General features: G+C 30.5%; 3 protein-coding genes across 5 annotated transcripts; 1 reads left to right on the top strand and 2 right to left on the bottom strand.

The window, feature by feature from the left end:
• Positions 1-904: 904 nt before the first annotated feature.
• Positions 905-10,810, bottom strand: LOC113392427 (beta-galactoside alpha-2,6-sialyltransferase 2). 2 transcript variants are annotated; one of them, XM_026628857.2, is made up of 6 exons: positions 10,399-10,810; positions 9,864-10,323; positions 3,204-3,301; positions 1,949-2,094; positions 1,687-1,817; positions 906-1,483 (listed from the first exon to the last, which is right to left on the bottom strand). In XM_026628857.2, the coding sequence occupies exons 1-6, from the start codon at positions 10,636-10,638 to the stop codon at positions 1,242-1,244; spliced, it is 1,317 nt and encodes a 438-aa protein (XP_026484642.1). In that variant the 5' UTR covers positions 10,639-10,810; the 3' UTR covers positions 906-1,241. The 2 variants fall into 2 exon arrangements, with proteins under 2 accessions (XP_026484641.1, XP_026484642.1); XM_026628856.2 differs by having other exon boundaries at positions 905-1,483; positions 9,864-10,810.
• Positions 10,811-12,474: 1,664 nt separating this feature from the next.
• On the bottom strand, positions 12,475-16,350 carry LOC113392527 (transmembrane protein 43 homolog). Of its 2 annotated transcripts, XM_026629014.2 has the most exons (8): positions 16,332-16,350; positions 16,113-16,217; positions 15,737-15,963; positions 15,346-15,539; positions 15,020-15,195; positions 14,467-14,695; positions 13,838-13,943; positions 12,475-13,195 (listed from the first exon to the last, which is right to left on the bottom strand). In XM_026629014.2, the coding sequence occupies exons 2-8, from the start codon at positions 16,215-16,217 to the stop codon at positions 13,066-13,068; spliced, it is 1,167 nt and encodes a 388-aa protein (XP_026484799.2). In that variant the 5' UTR covers positions 16,332-16,350; the 3' UTR covers positions 12,475-13,065. The 2 variants fall into 2 exon arrangements, with proteins under 2 accessions (XP_026484799.2, XP_064077039.1); XM_064220969.1 differs by lacking the exon at positions 16,332-16,350 and having other exon boundaries at positions 16,113-16,239.
• A 1,468-nt stretch (positions 16,351-17,818) lies between these two features.
• LOC113392534 (transcription termination factor 5, mitochondrial-like) lies at positions 17,819-23,661 on the top strand. The gene is made up of 8 exons (XM_026629021.2): positions 17,819-18,037; positions 18,107-18,344; positions 18,431-18,591; positions 18,675-19,015; positions 19,396-19,527; positions 20,266-20,384; positions 21,665-21,895; positions 23,329-23,661. The coding sequence occupies exons 1-8, from the start codon at positions 17,902-17,904 to the stop codon at positions 23,594-23,596; spliced, it is 1,626 nt and encodes a 541-aa protein (XP_026484806.2). The 5' UTR covers positions 17,819-17,901; the 3' UTR covers positions 23,597-23,661.
• Positions 23,662-24,296: the final 635 nt, after the last annotated feature.

Raw genomic sequence — 24,296 nt, 5'->3', positions numbered from 1 at the left:
TAAGCACCTTTAATGATATCTAGGAAGACAGAGTTTTTTTTTAGTTTACAGTACTAAAGTTAATATTGCATTAATAAAGCTATTATGATATACATATACTACAAAAAATAATTTAAAAAGTATTTTATGAAAAGCAAGAATGTCAAATATTTTTACATGCTATAAAATTTATGCTGCAGTCAAATTAATGAAAAAAAAAAAAAACAATTTGAAATGAAACGCCAACTTTTGATTAATCTTTATAAGGTTGTGGTAGCGTTAAGTACGTTGTACAGTAAGTAACAGCATTTTATTCCTACCTAAGATTATTTTATATAACGGTAAGAATATTAAACTGGACTTTCTTACGTATGATAATAAAACTTACTTAGATCATCTCATACTGTAAAAAAAACCTGTCCGATCGTTACTTTTCTTTCGTGTTTAGGCATTCCATTCCCAATTATTCTACTGGTCGTTATTGTCTCAGAATGTATATTCATTTACATTACTTATAATTACGGCAGTGTACATAAACATATTCTACACCAAATAAGAAATCTAAATCTTAAAATAGACCTACGACATACGTGCAATTGATGACTAATGAGATAATGACCTCGACAAATTAAATCTTATCATAGTTAGCTCGTATTTTAATTTACAAAATATTATAAGCCTTTTTACCTCTAAATGCAAGTAATTTTATTCATTTATATTCCGACATACACAAAAATCAATCGACAATGAATGATTTATATTTTTAATAATCTTAAAGATTAATAAGAAAATTGGGAAATCAAGTTTTATTTTTAATGTATCTTTAACCTTTAAGCACTCCCACAAGCGAGAGTTTTATCTAAAGCACTGTAAATATAACCCTTGTAGGCCGCGACCTTATTGTATAAATTATATAATAAATAACACAAAAAAATACTTTTACAAGTTCAATCACGCAATTGATAATTAAGAACACAGTTTAGGTAGTTAATTTGGCACTTAACGATGATAAGTACATCTTGGGGTACACCGATGTCAGAACGCATGTCACAAACCAACGATGATAGGCCAGTAATATCCGTAGTAACAATTTAGCTACCGATCGTTTGTCCGAGCAATTTTGATTATCTACGATCACAGTTGAAAAAATACAATACAAATATTTCTTTTTCGGTAGATAGATATCAGTCTCAGCAATTTAGCAAGGTGTATGAGACAGTGCATTCGTGACATCAATAGATATGTTAGTAAAATCTATTTATTCAACAATGGACAGCTTTTATTCCCGGTACGTCAATGAAGCCTCGTTGAAAGACGTCGAGATCGGCGTTGTCACTCATACGGTGCGCTAGAGCCTTCTCCTGTGCGAGTGGGTGCCAGGCACCGAGCGTGCACCCGGTGTCGTCGCCACTCGCGTGGTAGTGACAGCGACGCGTTGCGTGCACCGACGGTACGTACTCGAACATACGAATGCGGTTGCAACGGTGTATGGCGAACCATAAGCCTGAACAGTAATCATTAAAACCGATTGTAACTAATTCAATTATTGTCTAAATTAACGGAGTTTGGAATTTAATTTAATTCGCCATATTTTGATTTAAAAAAAATAAGTACCTTTACACTATAAAGCAAAAATATCGCTAGATGTTATATATATATATTTAAAGTGTTTTATTAAAGCGAACATATTGCAAAAGATAACGTCACCTATAAATCCAGATGAAGGAGGGTTCCTTCTTAAACGATAAGGTGATGAATCTTGGAGTACAGTCCACAGATCCCATAAAACTTGCGGATACAGAAGATGAACATCAGCTCCCAGTTGCGTTTCCAGCAAGCTGAAATACAAAACCTGTACGTATAATAATTGTGAATATTGTTTAATTACGATAACGGATTAACTTTTTTCGTGTGATATTTAATGTGGACTGGAATTTAATTTTTGCTAACACATAAAACGAGAAATTACTTTTTATACACTCGAAAAACAGGAAAATCTGGGTGACGATACCACTCGTCTAGGGGCGATGAATAATTCGCAGGATCCCATATCATTACGGAAATATTTTTGTACATCGGATCACTTAAAAATTTGTATTCTGGCTTAGTAGCGACCTGAAAATGATAAAAATGATTAAGTAAATTTTTTTCCCTATGTGATTTTAATTAAAACATTTTTTTTAACAATTATATTTTTAATCTTTCCGATTTATGTGTGTTCTGAATAAACCTTTTCCTATCTTTATTCTAATAAAAAAACAACAATCCTTACAACATTACTTAGTACAATAATTTGTATTGTTTCAGTTTGAAGGGCGAGTGAGCCAGTGTAATTTCAAGGGAAATAGCGTGTAAATTATACTTCACGCCTTATTGGTGATTCGAATTATTAATATTTATTACATTTCCAATATCTATGCGCTTTGAGCCTTACGTACTTATGTAAAAAAAAAACAATATCATTGAAAACAGAACGCACTTATAGATAAAAAATATTTTAATCATATTTTAATACTTAAAGTGTTAAAAGAAACGATATAATGATAACGGCAGTCGTTTTTATTTTTTATTTGTTTTTATGTTACCAATAATCTTAAAAACTAAGGAATCGATCTGTATGCATATCATATTTATTTTCCTCGATCTTCTGGGAAGGCAGCATTCAAGCATCATTGTTAGCAGAACAGGCGACAACTTGTTCAAGCCAGTAAGGCCGCATGAAATCAACCGCTACTATGAAATATAATATATAATATATTCAGACAAAACCAAGAAAACTCGATTTTTTTTTATTAAATAGTTAACTTTTATTATAGAATAAAAACTATGGAAATAATGGAAGGCTAAAGTTAATTATGAAAAGTAAAAACCATTAAAACAATTATTTATGATTAATGATGTTTTTTCTTAATATATATTAATTATAATTTAAATATTGCAATGTATCTGCATCGAATTATAAACGAAACCTAACGATTTATAGTGACTTTATGTTGATAATAAAAGTTTTGTTACTAATTCCTGTGTATGTATAAAACAGTTGTGTCTATTTCATCTATTTGGTTATAAAGATTATTTTATATGAAAAATAAATAGGAGTATTAAAATATCTTAATCAGTTAAAATTTTAACGCCAAATTTTAAAAATATAACTTTTCTATACTATATCTTGTTAAGATTTTTTTTGTAAGCTGAAATAATATATTGTATGTAATTTAAGTTACCTGTGAATTAAGAATACGGAATGTTGTTTTCGATCCAACATCTTCGGTGTAATTTTCTGTCGGCGCATTATTGAATCTCAAAACCATATCGTGAGAATCTGAAATTAAAATTGATAAATTCACTTGGAGAGAGAACTCACTCATTACACATTCGACCGAAAAATAGCTTAGTATAAATTGTTGTCTTCCGGTTTGAAGGATATAGACACATAAACCTTATTTTTTATTCCCAAGATTTTTAACACATTGATTATTTAAGACAGTTCATATTTCATATAACGCGAATGTGTATGTATGTATCTATACATTTACCATTCAGCGGACAATTGGAAGTCGAACTACTTATTTAAAAAAAAACTACGATTTAAACAATAAATTGAGACAGAAACGTTATTAAAATTCGAGACAATATCATTAGAAATGAAATTGTATAAAAATTGTTTGTTCTTTACGTAAGGTGTTAGATACATAGTAATCAAAATATTTACAAGCAATACTCTAAAAGTATTCCGTAACTATTATACTTTACTATTAAATAAAATAATTGTAATACTTTTTTTTCGAGGTCTTTGTATATTCTGATACAATGCCGTCCGATTACTGCCACTGCAATTCTATGTCTATCATACAAAGCATTAAAGACCTTGAAAGACGATAACTTATTTAATTTTACGCTACATTACACCGGTTAGGAAACATTGAAAATACCGAAACACCTTTGACAAATAAAAATACACATAATATTATGATTATTACTCATTATATATTAAGAAACCGAACAATGGAAGTAAACAAACCTATTTGCGATAAACGTCTGATAATTACAATCTATTTAAAAAAAAAAACAGTAACTAATTATCTATTATTGAGTTTACATTTACTTTTTAACATAAACTTAAACTAATGTGTTTATTCGTGATCGTCACGATACATGAAAATTTACAATATTTTATAAAATTTAATTTTTATTTTAAGTGCGGTATGTACTTTTTATGTTATAATTGTACAATGCAAGAACACTTACATAAGAACTTAACGTAAGTCAATTTTTATCTGATATTATTTATAGTAATTTTAAACCTTCAAACTTTTCCATTAAGTCCCATAAGTTTCTTATTTTCTGAAAATTATCGAAAACTTTAACATGATATTTAATAATATGATAATTAAATATTATGTAGTTCTTATCACAACATTATATATTTGACGTTAACTTTTTATTTAATTTACGCTCTGTAAATATATATGTCGTTTTTAACAACTTTATACACTCAGCAATGGGCCACTATACACCGTGTGTGGACCAACCCCAAATATGTCAAAATACAATGTCTTATTCATTTGAGATTTTATTATACATTTTTTTCTTTTTAACCCGGCGTAATTGTTGCTGGATATCTAATACCCGACAGATTTAAAAACCGTAATAACTTTAAAACTAAATACGCGCGTTATTGAAAACTTCGTGTTATCCAAAGCGGTCGCGTGAGCAAAAACATATTTAATAATAGATAAAACTGAGCGTTGACATGTAGATGTTCTACCTATTGTTTCTGTAAAATATGCTCTATAAAGCTGTTATTAACGAATACTAATTGAATAACAAAAAATATATCTTTTATTATCTGGTTATAAATTTCCAACAGCATCCGAGATTTTCCTATTCTTTAAATGCTAATAACGTATTAGCTTTTGTAAAAATGACACAGGAATTTTAATTGTTTATGACATTTTGAAACAGATCTCAAGCAGAAAATAAATAAAATGTAAATTAATTTGAATCTTGGCTCAATTTATTTTTTATATTGTACAATTAAATTCTATGGTTTTTGCTTTATAGAAATTTTTAGAAACTTTGTTAATGTATAATTTAATTAATACCATTTATCTTTATACTATTTATTTCCCTAACAAAAGCGATAAATAAGACTTCGTGGTTTCGGCCGTAGCCGCTATTGAGAATTTCTTTAAACAAATACCTTTTAACTTATATCGACCTGATCCGCAACTGTTACCTTTCTAAATATATTTATTCGCACAGACTTCATTGTGGAACTTCATAGGTACTACAAGTGAACAAAAAATGGTTATACAATACTGGCTGACCGCAGCTTCACACACGTGAAATTATATAAAAATACTGAAATGATATTATTACTGAAACATACCTTCCTTACTGCTGGATAAAATAGTTTCTTAATTATTAATATATATCGTTTCAGCAGTTTCGAAGTTTATCGATTACAAATTATTCTTTATAATAGATATAAGATGATCTAAATACAAATTAATAAAATATTTTATAAATAAATTTCCTTGATTTTTTTCACAATATCCTTTAGTATTTTTTCATGGCTAAGGCTATATAAATAATATATGCACGATAGCAAACGAACTATAAATTATGCACTGATTATGAACGTGTGGGCTGATGACTTGCAGTTAAGGTTACAATGTACATAATTTATGACCGGTAGTAACTATGGGTCTTTTGTCATTTTCTGCTACAACTACGTAGCTAGCTTAAATATGATTCTATTAAGGTGTCGCTTTAGTAAAATTGTCTTTACTTCTATACTAATATTATAAATGCGAAAGTAACTCTGTCTGTCTGTCTATCTGTTATTCTTTCACGGTCAAACCACTGAACCGAAACTGATAAAATTTGGTATAATGCAAGATCGAACTCCGAAATAGGTCATAGGATACTTTTTTATGCCTAGCACCTGACGACCAACCCCTAAAACGTGGCAACTAGTTTAATATAAATTTATAATTATTTTAATTTATTTTAAATATTTAGTTACGTAGTTATGCAAATAACCAAGTACATGCTGCTAAAATTGCTATAATTGAAGGAGCACAGGAGCATATAAAACAGTATAAAACTTGAGATTTGAATGTAATTTTGTGACCTACGCTCTATGTTTGAAATCTTTATTTTGATTTAATGAAATGTCATCTATCTCTCTCTCTCTCTCTCTCCCTCATTATCCCTATGTATACTTATTTTAACATATTCATTCAAAAAAATATATCGTAGTTTAATTCATTAAAAAAAATAACCCTATTGTGCTCAAAACAATTCTTACAATATTAATGCACTTATGACTAGATCCATTTATATATATTTTTTTATTTTACATTTAGTTATTTAACAAAAAAATATTTAAAGCTTTGTAACATGTAATAGATACATTTAAAATCACATCCAGCACAAATGTATATTATTCAAACGACCGATAAATTTAAACGTCACTACACTGACGAAAGGTCTTTAACTGTAGATGAAAAAACCAAAAAATATATATACATACATACATGTGACTGTAAACTTATGCACACCGTGGGTTTTTTCTACAGGAGTAAGAGGAATTACACATGTTTTGGTCGTCTCATCCATTGTCTTTTTCAAATCTAAGGTGTGTACTGTGTAATATGTAAAATAAAAACATCTTTCTATAAATCCTAATTGTTTGGAAATAGAGGCTATAATTGTACAAATACGACTGTTTATTCCAAAGTACGTTCGTCGCAGCTTTCGACTAAGGACAAAGACATGTGCAAATGACTAACACGATCCAACTAAAATAATATACCTAAGGACTTTTTTTATGAATCATCTTTTGTCGTCTTTACGGTATATGTTTCGCAGTACTTTAAAAATCTAATGGTATTCCTACGTAAAATTATAGATGGAAATCTTTTTATAAGGAAAATTAAATACTTAAATTAAATAACACTATTTTATTTTTTCAAAAAATATTTTAGGTCAAGGAAAATGTAAGTTTTTTCCTTAATTCACGTTCCGTTCGACACGATCATAAATTTTACATATTAAAATTTAATATAAGTACAAAATATATTAAAAAGAAAGTGTATAAGACAACGAAATTATTAAATAATGTACACCCTCAGAGTAAAATCAATAGACTAAAGTTTTTTGCTAATTTATTTATGTATGAAACCTAAACTAAGTGTTTTAGAGGACAATTCGTAGGGCCAGGTGGTGCAGTGCACCAGGGCCCCGGAGCTCAGGGGCCCTCTTACCGCTTTTTACTGCTGCGCCATCTCTAGGATACATTTAAACATATTCAAAAACTAAGATATATTTTTACATTTACCATTGTTATTTTTCATTCGGGGTACATTAATTAAATCATGAGATCATTACATTTCTATTAGTTTAGAATAACTACTGAGTTTCTTCCCGATATAACCTCCTTCGAACCTCCATATAAAATTTAATTTAAAGTAAGATAACGGTTCAAAAGATTTTGTAAAGAGAGCTTACTTGAAAGAGTATATTAAGTTTTTATTTTTATTCTGATTTAGCAGAGCAAATTAATGTGAAGATTCGTTTAATATAATAAGATTATAGATTATAATATAGGATCACATACATTACTCTGATCACAATGTAAGTAGTTGTCACTTGTGTTATGGAAAATCAGAAGTAACGACAGTACCACAAACGCCCAGACCCAAGACAACATAGAAAACTAATGAACTTTTTCTACATCGAATCGGTCGGGAATCGAAAGTCCTCGGAGTGGCGTACCCATGAAAACCGGTGTACACACTACTCGACCACGGAGGTCGTCTATTCTATACTATACGAATATTATAAATGTGAAAGTAACTCTGTCTGTCTGTCGCTCTTTTACTGCCAAACCAATGAACCGAATTTGACGAAATTTGGTATGTAGCTAACTTGGACTCCAAGGAAGGAGCTTTTTTGCCTAGCACATGACAACCAACCCCTAAACCGCGAGCGAAGCCCCGGGAACCCTAATTGAAAAATAAACTATTTATTTAATGAATAGCACTGTGAGCAACATTTTCATAAACTTTCTAAATATATAAATTATCAACTAAATAGAAAAAACTATCATAAATTATTTTAAATAATGCAGACGAAGATGAAAGTATAATTGTCAGACAAATTTGATTTCCGATTTACCTAGTAGCTATATCTTTCCAGATCAAGATAGAAGCTTTTTCTTAGTTTACATTGAATTTTCCAGTGGGGACGCGTGGGTTTTACAGATACAATGCAGAGGCGCCGGCTGGCGGCGCCATAACATCGCTTAAACAACCATATCAGCATATCGAGACGTTGTTTCTGCAAGCTTAGATTGCGATGATCATGAATAAATCAAGTGATCGATGCATAATAAAATACTTACATGGTATGATCACTATCTGACAACCATGCATAATGGTAGCCGGACATGAATGATCGCTAAATTAGACACAGGTAAGTATTTATAATACGTTTAAATTTGTGTCACAGTAGACAAATTTCAAATTAGATTAATAATAGGTACAATCAGTGGCTCAAGGAGGGTCAAGTGAAATGAAGGTTCCGAGCAGTAAGAAAGTTGGTGCTCTCAAACTCACAAACAATCTCCAGTTTAAAATATAGGTTGCAAAAACTCCACATGACGACTAACACCGATTTTTTTTTTTTCAATATTATATGTTAATTTAGTTATACCGTTGTCATTTACTACAATTTTATTTGCTGTCTTTTTTCTACAATATTAATTTTTTTTTTGACACTTCCCGCTTACTACCTTTCTACCCTGCGGTTGCTAAATACCACCAACAACCAACTTAACCAAATCCAAAACTTAAATTGCTGATCAAATTAAAAACACTAACAATTACAAATACTTACTACTTATGTAGGGACCTTGATAAGCATTTTGTTTAATTAGCAAATCAACAAACGTGATGACTTCTGCTATTGTACGTATTAGACATATGATTTCCTCATTTATATATTTTTTAATACTTTATTCACATTTGAACCTTATGATGCTTCCTTAACATATAGTTGATTCATATATTTAATAACCACAATTTCCTATTGTAATGAATAGTCGGTAAATAATAAAGGTACCTAGTTGTCTACTGTGATTTGCGACCGTGAGTAATAAGTGAAGTCCCGTGAACAATAATAATTCATGTAATTCGCATATGATTTGGGTCGTTCGTCGAACAGAGCCGCCTGCGCATGACAATGCGTTCACAAAGCAAAGATCCGATACGATAGCTGAACAATACCGGTCGATCACCTAACATCGTACTACCGATCACATCCTGTAGATTTTATCAAAGGTGTATATCATACAATGAGTCGAAGAATTTACGCGAAACCAACGAAACATACAACCCCGTTTACATAGCAAAATGGACACATCAAAAACGTTACATCGTCAAACGTTGTCTGTTGAAACATTCCACTTAAATTCGACCTTGATATTGTTTTAAAGAAGCTGTAGGTACTTTAAAACCGTCACTAAAACATTAACTTAAAATAATCTATTTGTCCTCGTTTTATGTTATTGCACTCTGCATAACGAGAAAAATGAATTAGTAAAGCTTGTTACCAATTGGACTTTGGTGTCGATAACTGTAAAGGAAATAATAACTCAATATGGAACACTTGATATTTGATTCAGCTTACGTACATGATGCACAAAGTTATTTAATAAATCATATTTCGGTCTACGCTAATGGAGCTAACGGCAACTTATCACCAAATATGATATTTAGTTACAAAAAAAATATCAGTTAAATATTATATTAATCAATACTTGAGTTTAATTTGTATTTAAATTTTATTTTCGGTTAATCAATCATTATACTCACCAATAAACTCTCCTAGACGTGATCCAAGAAGAGCTCCAGCACTTGTCACAATCGCACACGTATTAAACATACGATGTTTCTGTAACGGATCTTTCGGAATTCTATAACCCAAGCTCGCGAAGGGTTCATCTTCTGATTCAACTGTTCGCACAGCAACTTTCCCAAGCGCGCACAATATTTCCCCCCTAGAAAGTTGCTTGACATACCCTCTGTCGTATTTGACATCGTAAGGGTTCTGCGACTCCAGGCCTGATGTAAACACTTTGCTGTCACTCATCAACACTCGATGGAACTCTTTTAATAGTAACTCCTTGAATTCAGCCGTTTTCGACTCGCATTCTATTGTAGTCAGATCGTTACAGACGTATTTGTCGCTATCGAACTCCAATATCGCTTTATGTATATTTGGGAATCTCGGACTGCCGCGACTCTTCACCACGATGTTATTGGACGGACGAACCTGCGTCCCATATGATTTATTAGACCATTGTAACATTTGACCAGTTTTAAAAGCAACTACGGATCTTTTACGTACAGAATCAACTTTCAACAACGATACATTTAACACTGTATTGGAAATCATGTTTTCTGAAAAATTATCTTGATAACTTATTCCTGATATGCCATTTTTCTGAGGAGTTATATGAGATTTACTAAATAGTCTTTGTTTTTCTAAGCTCATCCAATATTGAGACCATATCAAGTATAAATAACCACACATTCCAAAACAAAGAAGATTTATAAAAATCCAAACTGACATCGCCGCTGCTTTCATGTTTATATCGTAACGAACGTAAGTTTCCTTTAAAACCGATCAATTACACACTCTCCAGGTCTCGATACTAACTACACATACAAGACGAATTACTATTTAAATGTTTATATAAAAATACGAAAACATTCATTTAGCAAGCCAGCGTTAAAGTCAATGGGTGGAGTACGATCAGCTGAGAGATTCCGAAAGAAATTCACGCATGCGCTGTAAAAATTGAGATAACTGCAGTACAAGGCTTGGATTTGCCAAATCTCTAAAGGTTGTAAATATATTCTATATTTATTATAACTACATGGAAAAAAAGACTTTTATGCTTAAAAATTCAATAATTATATTTTCATTATTTTATATGTTGTATGAAATGCAAGTATTGGTTCTGAATCGATTTAATTTACACTCCAGTATGAGTTTTTAAAACATTAATGGCGCAGACAACGTAACATTAGTATTTACTCAATGCCTATAAATGTTGTAATGCCTGCAATTGATTATGTTGTTTGTAGCGCATTTCAATAAACTTGGGTGAACATGATTAATTTAGTAAGTATATAAAATTATAAGAAAATGTTTTATTGATCCGAGATGGCCCAGTTGTTAAAAACACATGCTTATTAACTGATGATGGCGGGTTCAATTAATAATTCATCTCTAGCTCGATGGTGTAGGAAAACATGGTGGTCAAGCCTGCACGTGCCAGATTTCCATGATAGTCTGCCAACCAACCGCAAAAAAGAATCTTATGTTATCCCATGATCATGATAAACATAAACACAGACCCCATGGAAAATATGCCGCAGGTAATTGAGCCATTGATTTTATTTTAATTTCACATGATAAGATATTTATTTGGTAGGTAGGTAGAATAGGTAAGGTGAGTAAGTAGGTAGGTAGAATAAAACGCCATTATAAAGTATTCAAAAACTTATATTAAAAATGTACATACTGACTAGAATCAAAATATTATCTAGAAGTTAGTCAAAATTATTAAAATTAATTAAACTTAAACATACTTTGTACAAAATCATTCGAAATGTATCAAAAAAGCTTCAGACTGTTAAGATATTTAAGAGTGTGCGTTATGATAGTAATATTAATGGTTTATGTCTAAATATTTAATATCAAAGAAATCCCGGGTCCGATAAAAAGGTCCGTAAAAAACTACATATTTGATTCACTTTTATATTCATACAAATTTTAGTTGAAATACGTTTAATACAAATTATATTCTAAATATATACCTTTGTGTGACGCTGAATCTAAGAATTAATGAATCATTCAACTTCTAACTTTGTACATTAAAAAGGTTGAAAATTATTTAAAAACAATATAATTATACATACTTCTACTTCAAATCGAACTCTCAATTACATACATGGCAAGTATTTTCGAGGCTATAATCTATTCCAACCACAAGATGAAAAAAGACAAAAGAGATTGACGCGATATCAGTATTCAAAAAGTTTTCAATAATATTAAAATCATTATGGATTCGTTTTGAATACCGACGAAGCTGTTATCGGAACTTTGGAACTGAATAAAATCAAAGTGGATATAAATATTTAAGTGTAATAGCACCACTATTTTATTCATATTATACATAAAGATAATTAATTAAAGAACATTCTGTATATAGCAGAGCTATTAGAAAATCGTCAAAGTAGACGCAAATCTAAGGTTCGTTAATCTTTATTCCCTTCGATTGGAATGGGCTATACAGTCCATCATTTGCTCAATTTCAAAAGACAATGTGAAGTATTCTGCATAGGTGTGGTTTATGTGCTAAATTATTGTCTTTGATATGACTGTTAATTATAATTAATAATCTATATTCATATATAATAACTTTTTTTAATTACATGATAATGATATCAATATTTAAAAGAAAATAATCGAAATTAATTTCGATCGATTCTTTTTTAATCTGATGCGAATGTGTATATCTATAATTGATTCGAATGTCAATTGACATAAAATATTTATTGGAATATCACAGGCACATAAATCCGATCAGCCAAAGAGTTACTTCTAGAGTTCAGCCAACGATAGTTTATACAAATATCTATTAATTAAATCAAACAAAACCCGTCCACGGAACGATTACATATTTTTATTAAAATGCAAAAAGATAAAAAGTTCTTAAATATGGTAATATAACGCCATATCGCCATATACAATATCTATTAGACTAATACTTGTATACTCTTGACACTAAATTTACCTAAATTACCCTTCTTTAATATTTATGATATATTTCATATGTAAGTAATAATGCAATTAAAGTATGCGGAAAAATTAACCCACAACATAGTAGGAATATCTTCATTTTAATTTTATGATATTGATGTTGGCAGATCTTAAAGTTGTATTTACAAATCAATCATAGCTCACTTGAAGAGTTCAAAATAATTTAATTGTTTAGTTCTCATGTTAACGATCTTCCCATCTTGAATATCTTACAGAACCAGGCTGGTCACGTGTAAGCAAATTCGAATAGTGAAGTATGGGCAGTAAAGCCACACCGAGCACAATAGCTCCGAACGACGGTTTATGTAGAAACCTGTGAAAAAATTAAATATATGTTAATAAAATGTATACTTTATTAATATATAATATTAATATAGATAATACCAACTGTCTATCTAGAATATGCTAAACAATGCTGCGATACTGTCAACTTAATTGTGAGAATTGTATATTTAGTTAATATTTTGTTATAACTTTCACCGCTATGCACAAGAATCAATTATAATTGTAATTAATAAGTCAGTAATATTGGCACAGATTGTACTTGAAATCTTTATTATACAGTTTTATAAATTGCCATAACCGTATATATGATATGGTTCTGTGTATAAAATAACAATGACATGTATATTTAAAGTTCAAAATATTTTTTTTTTTTTGTTATATAATAACAATGTTTATATATTTATAGGAAAAAATGTTATTAGTTATTAAATATACTCTTAAAACAGTACAAACTTACAACAAATGTTGTTTAATAAAAACCCAATAAAGAAATATGTAGTATCAAAATTATATAATTGTTACTATAAATAGGTTATAAATAAAAGTAGCCAGAGAGACAGTATTTACACAAATTGTATTTTGATTTCTTTTGATTAAATACTGTACCAATAACATTATGTCTCTATTGTATAATTAATTATATATTAATAGACAATTTACCAGAACTTACCATGGTATTGATATTATTAGCAGTGTATATGAAAAAGATAGAACTAAATTAATCCAAAGTCTTGTGCAGCGTCTTAAACTGTTTGAAATCCACTTGCATTGCATGACTATAACAAAATACTTTAATTAAAATCACATAATCATATTTAAAAGATAATTTTTGAGTGAGAACACAAAAATACTATGATTCTTTTTATAATATAGGTAGTCTGGCAACTTGATGTTTTTGACACTGTAAGAATCACCAATTCTCCAATAACCATGGGATATAAAATGTTATGTAAATGTCTCTTGTGCCTCTAGTTACACTGTCTCACTCACCCTTCAAATGAATGTGCTGAATGATATACCAATAGTACTAGTTACTAATATTAACTCATTTATTAATACTAGTAACTAGTACTATGGGTCATATTTTGTATAGTCATTTCTAAGGAGCTACTAATATTACTATGCTGTCTTTGAATTAAATATGAATCTTAAGAGAAAACTTCAGTCCAAGGATCCCATTGTGTTTGACATAGTAAAATAAAATATGTATTTTATCTTTTTATAATATCAGTATGTAAAGATATTATTAATTAATAATCTAGTTACTTTCTATACATATAACTTATTCATTTAACTTACAAAGTGTTAGCCATTCTGGATGTAATGTCATTGCTGATGCAAAAACTTGTATTAAACCGAGTAGTCTGTATTTCCAAGTGTGGGTGTTTGCATGATGTTTCTCTAGATCATACAAATGTTTCAAGCTATACGAGCCTTTCCTCATGAGGGACAATGGGTCTGCAGTTGGAAAATTCTTCGGACTGTACGGTTGAAGAACACCTCTCTCAACCAAACCAACTGCTGTGTACTGTAAATTTATTACACATATTTAAATTTTTTGAGTTATAATTCTATTTCACCCAATTTCTAAGCTTAACTTTAGCGAAAATAAAAAATACTGCTCTTTCGTACGGGTGGTTTTAAAAAGGATAGCATGTCTTTTCTCAAAATACTACTGAATAAAAACACAACAGTGTCCAACAGAATTTGAACCAATTTATAATATTTTAAATCATAACTGAACTAGTAAGTATAAAAAGTTAACAAAAAACTATAATGGATAAGAGGATACATTGTATAAAGAAACAAATATATATTTTGACAAGAAAAGGGGGCAATATTGAAGACTTACAATGTCATCCTCTCGTCCCGCATAAGAGAAATGAATTCGTAGATCACCTATTTCATGCTCCAGGGCACTGTTCCCGTGATAGTAGAATCCAGAATGCAGTTTGATGTCACTTCGATCAGGTCTAGAATCGGACCATATTTCATAGTAATCATTTACTTTACGCTTTACATCTAAGCCTAAAATAGTTCAGTAGTTAGTTAAAATTTTAATATTAATAAAACATGTACTTATTATAACTTTTATAACTAGAGTTCCTGACAAATAAGTTCCTGGTAAAAATGATGATTGCAGTAATAAATCAATTATTGTATTTTTTGGCTCCTTACCCAGATTCATCCATCCAATTTTAACATATTCAGCAATGTGTGTTTCACTAAACATTGGCATAGAAGTTGGATTATGATGACCAGGTCTAATGTAAAACAATGCAGAGTCCACCACATAATCTCTCCAATCTTTATGATACCAATAAGTCTTTTGAGTTTCTTCTGCTGGCTCACTTAAGAAATTATCTGTTTCCCTGTTGTTTGAAAAAGTTGATTATATTACTCTTAAATATTCCATTATAGTTGACTATATAATAGGTTACCAGTAATTTTTTGAATGTTAGTCAAAATGTATTCTTTAGTGAATTGAGATAACATTTTAAACTTGTACACACAATTTAGCTTTGGCTGTTAATATTGGCTGAAATTAGTATCTGGATTAGTTTCTCACATTGTTTCTTCAATCCACTGGTACATTTGAACTCTCTTCCTCAACTTCACAGCCTGTACGTGAATGTTATAATCAGGTTCTGATATAGGTTCCAGTACTCTTAGAGGTCCTACAATATGTACTACTCGACCTTCATAACGCTCAGCTTCATCTTTAGTATGAACATCAATACTTTCAGCTGCAAATATCACCTCATCGAGCATCAGATTACTTTGAATAGTTTGATACTGAAATTATAAGATTTTTAATCACGACACGAAATAAAAGTGTTCTATGAAAGTGCTGATGTGATAAATAATAAGACAAGACTCTGATTAATATTTGTAATAAAACAATATGTTACAATTGCTTTTTTTTTAGTTCAACTAATTCATACCTCAGACCAAACTAAAAAATAGGTAACACCAGAGAATAAAACTAGACTGAGAAGTGTAGTGAGCCAAGTCTGCTTGAACTGATTAACAACAGCGATCCAACCCATCTACGAATTAAAAAAAAGATAATCAAACATTTAAAATATACTATATATATGCTAGTATATTTTAACAAATACAATTTAAAACTAAGCAATAAATATACAGTTAAGGGATCATACTTACATTGTGTTAAAATAAAATTAAAATTATAAGCTCGATTCAAAATTTACTAAATACTTTCATACTTTTTTAAACACCTTCAACTAAAAATAAAAGCATTTTTTCAATTAGTGTATTATTAACAATATCAAAACAAATTATGTGTTTTTTTTATTAAAACTTGGTTTGGCATTTCAATTTCCAATAATCAACTTGGTTATGTACTCTGTGCTCTTTAATTTTCTATTGAAAATGCAAAGATATAGTTACATACAGCCTTGTCATCTTATTTCAACTCAGAATTAATTAACCCTCGTCAGAATTAAGTTTAATCAATGATATGATATGTAATAAGACTAGTTAAACCAAATTTTCACGTCTAATTATTTTATTAAAATCCAAATAGTTTAATAAATCTATTAATAAATCAGCTTCAGATAAGTTAAGTGTCTACGGATAATCTTGGGTCCGATTAAATCAACCCCTACTAACCACTACTACTGCTCTTCAGGTTAAGTGTGTTGACCCTCATCAGCAAATAAGGAGACAGATTTTATGTGCTCGCTTTTCCATCATTTCTTATGGTATCCGTAGGTAGACTAGCAAATGAATCACCTGATGGTAAGTGGTCACCAACGCCCATAGACAATGGCGCTGCAAGAAATATTAACCATACATTGTATTACATAACTTGTGGCTGTAATTACACTGGCTCACTCAAACCAGAACACAACAATACTAAGTACTGCTGTTTGGCGGAGAAATATCTGATGAGTGGGTGGTTCCTACCCAGGCGGGCTTGCACAAAGCCCTACCACCAAGTCGGCTATCCTCATATTCTTTATTGTCAGTATTACACTTATTACTACTACTGTATCAGATTAAACAAATTATTCCACTTTTGCGACCCAAACAGTCGGATATCCCCATAACTATTAAACAGTATTAAAGGTTTCTCTGATGCTACTGTCTAATTTCAATAAACTTTTCGTCAAAATTGAACAACAATCGAAACTCTCACCAATCGGCTGCATTGATGCAGCCTGTTGGATACCATACCGCAGAGCATATGCTGGAGGCGTTCACTGCCACTATTTGCCGGGTATGCTTCGGACATTCATGCACACCTACTCAACTAGCTGAGACAAGAGTTTGTGATCACTCGCTGTGTGAATGTAGCCTAGACGAAGGTTCCGCAACCCATATTCTATTCCTTTGTCCTAAATTAATTCATCCCATTTACGACGTTCTCCCTCCTAAAATCCCTCGTCTTATAAATATTGAATGTTGCTTGACATTTGTGTTTTGTCAATTTAGTTCATTCTTATATAAATATGATAAATGTAATAAAATTATGTTGTGAATAGTCTAATCGAGTATCATATTTTATTCTACTTTTTTTTCTCTATCCTTCGTGACATTAGCGAAATAATCTCTTACTAGTCGGCATTGAAATAAGAATTGAATAAAGTGACACCTGACGTTTTTATTGACATTCGGACTTCGGTTTGTCATTTATAATTTGTAAATAAACAAACGTTATGAAGAGCTTGGGGAGATTTTATTGAAATGTAACATAATGAAAATACAATGTATTATAAAATAATAGCACAAACTTTTAAAAAAACAATATATGTATGTGCTTCACCAAACATATCAATATTTTCCAAATGTCGTAGATTTTACCATGATGCACCATTTATAAATCTCTATAAAGAAGTTTCTGGTAAACATTATTTGCGTATAATAATATTAAAAAGTAGATAACGTACTGAATATTCAAATTCCGTTGCAGGTCAATCAGTATCTGAAAACTTTCTTCTTGAACTACAGAAAAAGAATCCAAAAATTTTTAACCTATCTGATGAGCAGATAAAATATACTCTACAGATATTAAAGAAATTTAGTATAACTGCTGAAGATGCATGCTTTGATCCACATGTATTTTGCATGAACCATTTATTATTAGACAATTATGGAGAGATTTTAAGAGAATGTAACTTCACTGTTATACTCCCTAAACATATAATAAGGTGAACACAACATATATAATACATTTACATTTATCTCTATATTTTATTATTTATGATAATTTGTATATTACCATTTTAATTTTTAGATACCACACATTGGTGAAATCACGAACAATATCACAGTTAAAAAAAGAAGGTTTGCTAAAAGAAGAACTTAATCTAGAACAGTTGTTACACAATAGCTTTAATGATTGGCCGAGAGATGGAATAAAATTGATGAATTTTCCAGATTCCAGTACCAATATTTGTAAGTAAATATTAACAGAATCATTTTAATGCTCTAAAGACATAAGTAAAAATATTTGATTGAATGTATTCATATATTTTTAGTGACAATACGAATGAGCATATTGGAACAATACTTGCAAAATAAATTTAGCATAACTCATGAGGAATTTCAAAAGTACTGTAAAAACTATTTACCTTTAAAACACAGACCAATGTCTGATATCAAAGAAGCAGTAAATATAGCACAGAACAACATTAAATTTAACATTGATACCATAAGGAGAAATGGGTTTATCATATCATCTGATCCAGCGAATACAAAACTTATCTTGGAGCATGTTAACTCAATCGGTGGTTTAGATATAAGAGAAGCGATAAAAGTGGAACCTGCTATATTGAAAAACCATTATCAAGCAATTTTAAAAATAAAAAATATATTGGAGGTATGTTTTTATTTTTATGTTGTATTTAAGAATTCTTAAGCAACATGCATGTGCTGGAGCCAACAAACCATGGGAACTTATGTATGTTGTTAGAATATGTGATGAGTGGTGGTATCTACCCAGACTGACTTGCACAATGCTCTACCACCTAGTCATATGATATTTTGCTCCATGTAAATCTTCCTTTACCAATTCTTGAATAAGCTACAAACTTGGGTATGTTTGGCAAATGCTCTCTAAGTGACCTCTTTTTGGAGTTGATACATTAAACAACTAATATTAAATGAATATCATAACAATAAATATCATGAAATCTTAATATATTTCTAGTAATTGTAAGTAGGATTGAATATTTATTTAATATTGTTTCTTTTTTCTAGGATTTCAACATTTCAAATGAAGCACAAAGACTCTGTCTTAAAGTGTATTGCATGCGGCCTAACACGGTTCAAGAGCGGTTGGAGCACCTTGTAAAGCTGAAGGAGTATCAAGTGTTATCATCAAATCCAAGAGTGAGTTCTATTTTATAATTATTTTATTTTAATAATTTATGTATGAAAATAAAAAATGTGGCCATGAGAAAATATTTATATCACTCCTAGTATTTGTATAACAGTCAAATGAGATAAAATACCTCCTCCAAAACAGTCTCTTTTATTATTTATTTTCTTTAATTAATGGTGTCCAGTTAGTTATCCATCTTTAATCTAGGCTATCCATGGACATCTCTTGTTCCCCTTTTTAATTTCTTCATATGAAATATAAAACACCATTTTTCGGTACTTTTTTAATTTAAATATAATTTTATTGTAAATAAAACATGATTTACTTATCTATAGTTAACAAAATTCTCAATTCTACCGTAAATTTAATTAAATAATTTCCAAATAAATGGAAATCTAGAGCAGTGGTTTTCAAACTATGGGTCGCGATACTCGCGCGTTTGTGAGTAAGAAAAAGACAAGTGTTTGAAGGTGTTATTTTATAACATTTATCTTGAACACCTGTTTTTACTATGTACAGTTAAATTCAAAAGGCGTTACCGTCTGATCCAGAAGATAGAACTTATACGGCCGTATCTTGTCCATTATCAGTGTAGGTAAAAGTTTCACAGTAAGATAATGAATATGCGGTGTTAAAAAAAATATTTTGCCTTTGCCACCAGATTTTTTTTGCTTGCTTGGTATTTAAGAAGTTTGATAAACACAGATCTTGAGTAATAACTTTATTTAAGCTCTTTACTGTTCCAGGTACTTTACATGGTTGTACATGAACGGAAGATGATGAATCGCCTAGCAAAAATCCAAGCAGCTAAGAAACAATGCTACAGCCTCAATCACCTTGTTTCCTCCACTAAAGTGTTCAATACGTAAGTTTACAAATGTCACTGTTAAATTCTTGAGTCTATCTTATATACAGGGTTATTGGTAATTCGACGTATTCCCGTTAGGAGGTGATAGGGGTGACTATTTACGATAATTTTAATCCCCATATGCATGATGCAAAAATGAACCATTTTTGATTTGAATTAAACACGTTTTTTAGATTTTTTCAAAACAAGTCTAAATTGCAGCTTGAAAAATGTATTAAAAAAAAAGTTTCGATTAAAATCTACTTCCTTCTTCTGATTTATAAAAACGATTAAACACTGGATATTTTTCAATATTTAAACAATAATTATCGGTCCAAATTTAAAAATGCGAGACGGAAAACAATGTTATTTCAATATATTTTTTATGTTTTTCCCTCAAATATGCCTGAAAAACAAAAAAGATCATTATGAAACTTGTTCTGCAGATTATTTTAAAAATATAATCGTTTAATTAGCTTTCCGAAAATGTATAAAAACTAGGAATTTATTTCAAAGCAACCGAAATAAAATGATCAGAATGGACGCTGGTGGAAATTCGTATTCGAACATGACCGAATTCGTACTAAAGGTTGCTCTTTAAAATTCCCACAAATCAATCAATTTAAAATAATAACCAATGTAAAAAAACGAACTTACTTACTTAATACAAATTTAAAATTAGATTTAGATTCATAAACAGTTCAGTAGCTAAGTTACAATTAAGATATTTTGTATTATCATTTTAATCCTGTCTTATCCTTAATCCTGTGCACGTTATTTACGAAGAGGATGCTGAAAGAAGAGTTGCTTTCTGTAGATTCACGCTTAATGAGGATTTAGAAGATGCATCTTTTTTTAAAAAAATCCTCTGGACCGACAAATTCAAATTTGATCAAGATGGTATTACTAACTACCACAATAAACATTATTGGAGTGAAAAAAGCAATCTAAATACTACAGCTTACGAAGATTTTTTAGCAAAAAGAAGAGCGACCTTTAGTACGAAATATATAAATATAGATATATATATGAGATTCGAACATAGATAAATTTACAATTTTTTACTAATTGATTTTTACCTAATAGTAAAATATTCAGTTATTTACATATTTTTCATTTAATTATTCATATACGTCATGTGTGAGTATATAGGGTGGTACCTATTTATCCCTTCGCTGCCTTATATTACCAAAAAATCAAATTCCATCCCTACTTATTGTCAACTTTTACATTAAACAGATACCTGTTTTAATATAATATATGAAAGCAGTTTATAATTATCACAATATAAATTTTAGGTACATAAACAGTTTTGGCAACAAGGTCTGCAGTCGAGACGTTGCGGTATTGATAAGTTCGTCCCTACGCGTGGCAGGAATCACTAATAAGTCGGTGCTAAATAAATTGAAACGTCACAAATATTGGCTTCACACCGCTTTGAACGTAGTTGGCGAGAACATACAAATGCTGAAGAAGGGATTCGCGGATGACGTCATATTCGAAAACTGTCAAATACTCCTGTATCCCGTGTAAGTCATATTTGTACATATTCGTAGGCATGTGTTCGATATATCTAAGTACATCTACAATCGAATGTCGACGAAATATCAGATGTTATCGATTTGATGATGGCGGGTAACCGTTTTCAACACATCTAAAAAAACTATGAATATTTTACTGGTACGCCAATGCATTCAAAGTACGATAACATTAAACACATGAAATGAATTTACGGTTACTCTTCTGTGAGAAACGAATGTGAAACCGATTCCGATATCACGTTCGTTTCATCTCTTTCTCACAAACCGTACAACGTAAAGTTAAACAAAGACCGATGTCACAAAAATCGGATATCGCCCATGCTTAATCGTTAGAGTAATAGCAATACAGCCTATTGCAGCCGCAGTAGGAGTAAAGATAAATAAACAATTTTGATATTGAATTGACGCGATATCATTGGTCGAGATCTTGAATAATCTATGGTACTCATTATGGATTCGCAAGAAATTGGCGTTTTAAATGTCGGTGATGTTTTTATCGGAACTTTGAAAATAAATTATTAAAGTTTTAATATAAGCTGTTGAGTGAAATTGAGATGTAGTAATTAGTTGTGGAAATATTTAAAAAATAAGCTCTATTAGATCATATGCTCACAGTGTAATTGCGTCAGTAGAGTGGTCTTGACTTCCAAAAAAAATATCAAATATTTCTCTCTACACAGGCTGCAAAGAAAGATTTAGATTCATGTTTATGAAAACGCTCCCATCGAATGCTTATTAAACATTAATATATCTATTGATATTTTCAGACATAGATTTTTTTACTTAAACCAAAGCATGAGCTTCGATTTTATTCATAAAAAGATTTCTTTCGCCCTTACTAATACTAATATTAGAAATGCCTGGATGTCTGCCTCGTCAATAGTCTTCGTTTTTATAAGGAATTTGTGTTAATAATCCAACAGTAAAACCTGCATGTATTGAGAAAGACTCCGCCGCGTGTGTATGTCTGTCTAATCAGCATTGGAGTGACGTCGTGGAATAAGCTCCAAACCTTCTGCTTAGGAAGATATCTTTGTCAAGCTGTAGAAAATTTACAGGCTGTTACTTTTGATTTAGAAATATTATTTAATAAATATGTACTATGTGTTTTTTATGTCATATAGGTAGACAGACTGGCAAATGAGCCACCTAGTAACTAGTTACCATTGCCCATAGACATTAGTACTGTAGGAAATATAATTAATCATTCCTCATATTACCAATGCGCCACCTATCTTGGGAACTACGATATTACGTCCCTTGTGCCTGTAGTTACACTGGTTCAAACCGGAACACAACAATACAAAACATTGCTGTTTAGCGGTTGAATATGACATGATGAGTAGGTGGTACCGGTACCTACCTAGATGGTCTTGCACAAGCATAAGAAATACTTTTAATTATGTTTATGCTATTTACAGTTACGAAGTCGAGCAATATATAGATTTTTTAATGAAAATTCGCGATGGCGACGCTTCTATAAAAGGTACAAGCAAAGTTGAAGTAGACGCAAGTTACAATAATTTGAACTGGCACATATTAACGGACAACCAGATACTAAGTCTAGTTTTGTATGAAATTGAAAAGAAATATCACTTTAGTGGTGATGGTATTTGGAATAAATTGGATGGTAGCAAAATCAACACACACATGTTAAATCAGAAACTGAAACAAAACTCAACGAATTAAATGGAATGTTATAAATATACAAAACTTTAAGTTGTAACAATAAATTATTTATCTCTGTTGAAATATTGTTGTTTTAATTAATTACACTCTCACAAAAATGGTCTGATTCTGTTACGTTGTATGTAAAGCGGAGTTAGACAAAATTCCATAATGATTGATTTTTTTATTTCTAGAGAAGACCTTAATTTGTTGCAACGATATATGTATTCAATTTATCACGTGACCAATTACTACTGATCATTGGAAAATGACGTCGAAAATGGCGTATTTTAAGCGATTGACAGACGATTTAGGCGAAATATGTATGTCGACAAAATTGGTCGAATTGTCTTTGTCTAGCCCTGTACATATGTCATAATTTGACACAAAAGTTAGTGCTTTGTGTGTTTATAAAGCGTCTGGACATCTACTGGAAAAATAGAATATTCTATGAATTTTCGTTGGGAACAATTAATTATAGTAATTATTTTCGCCAACGCATGTTGACATAACAAATATTACCAATAACCCATTATCAAGTTAATAAGTAAAATGAGGAGAATACCAGACAATAAGTCATCAAAAAATACTTTATTTTATGTGGCTGTGTGTTGTTGCTGTATTTACTGTGAACTTTAACTTTTTGTAACCAAGCATTAAAGAAAAATATCCTTTCGAGGGATTTAAAAATTCTCTCAGAGGCAAAATAGAACCAATGAAC

The sequence above is a fragment of the Vanessa tameamea genome, chromosome 5 (assembly GCF_037043105.1).
Source record: "Vanessa tameamea isolate UH-Manoa-2023 chromosome 5, ilVanTame1 primary haplotype, whole genome shotgun sequence".
In the NCBI taxonomy this organism is placed as follows: Eukaryota; Metazoa; Arthropoda; class Insecta; order Lepidoptera; family Nymphalidae; genus Vanessa; species Vanessa tameamea.
The sequence above is the reverse complement of the archived record's forward strand: the minus strand, read 5'-3'. Positions and strand labels throughout refer to the sequence as shown.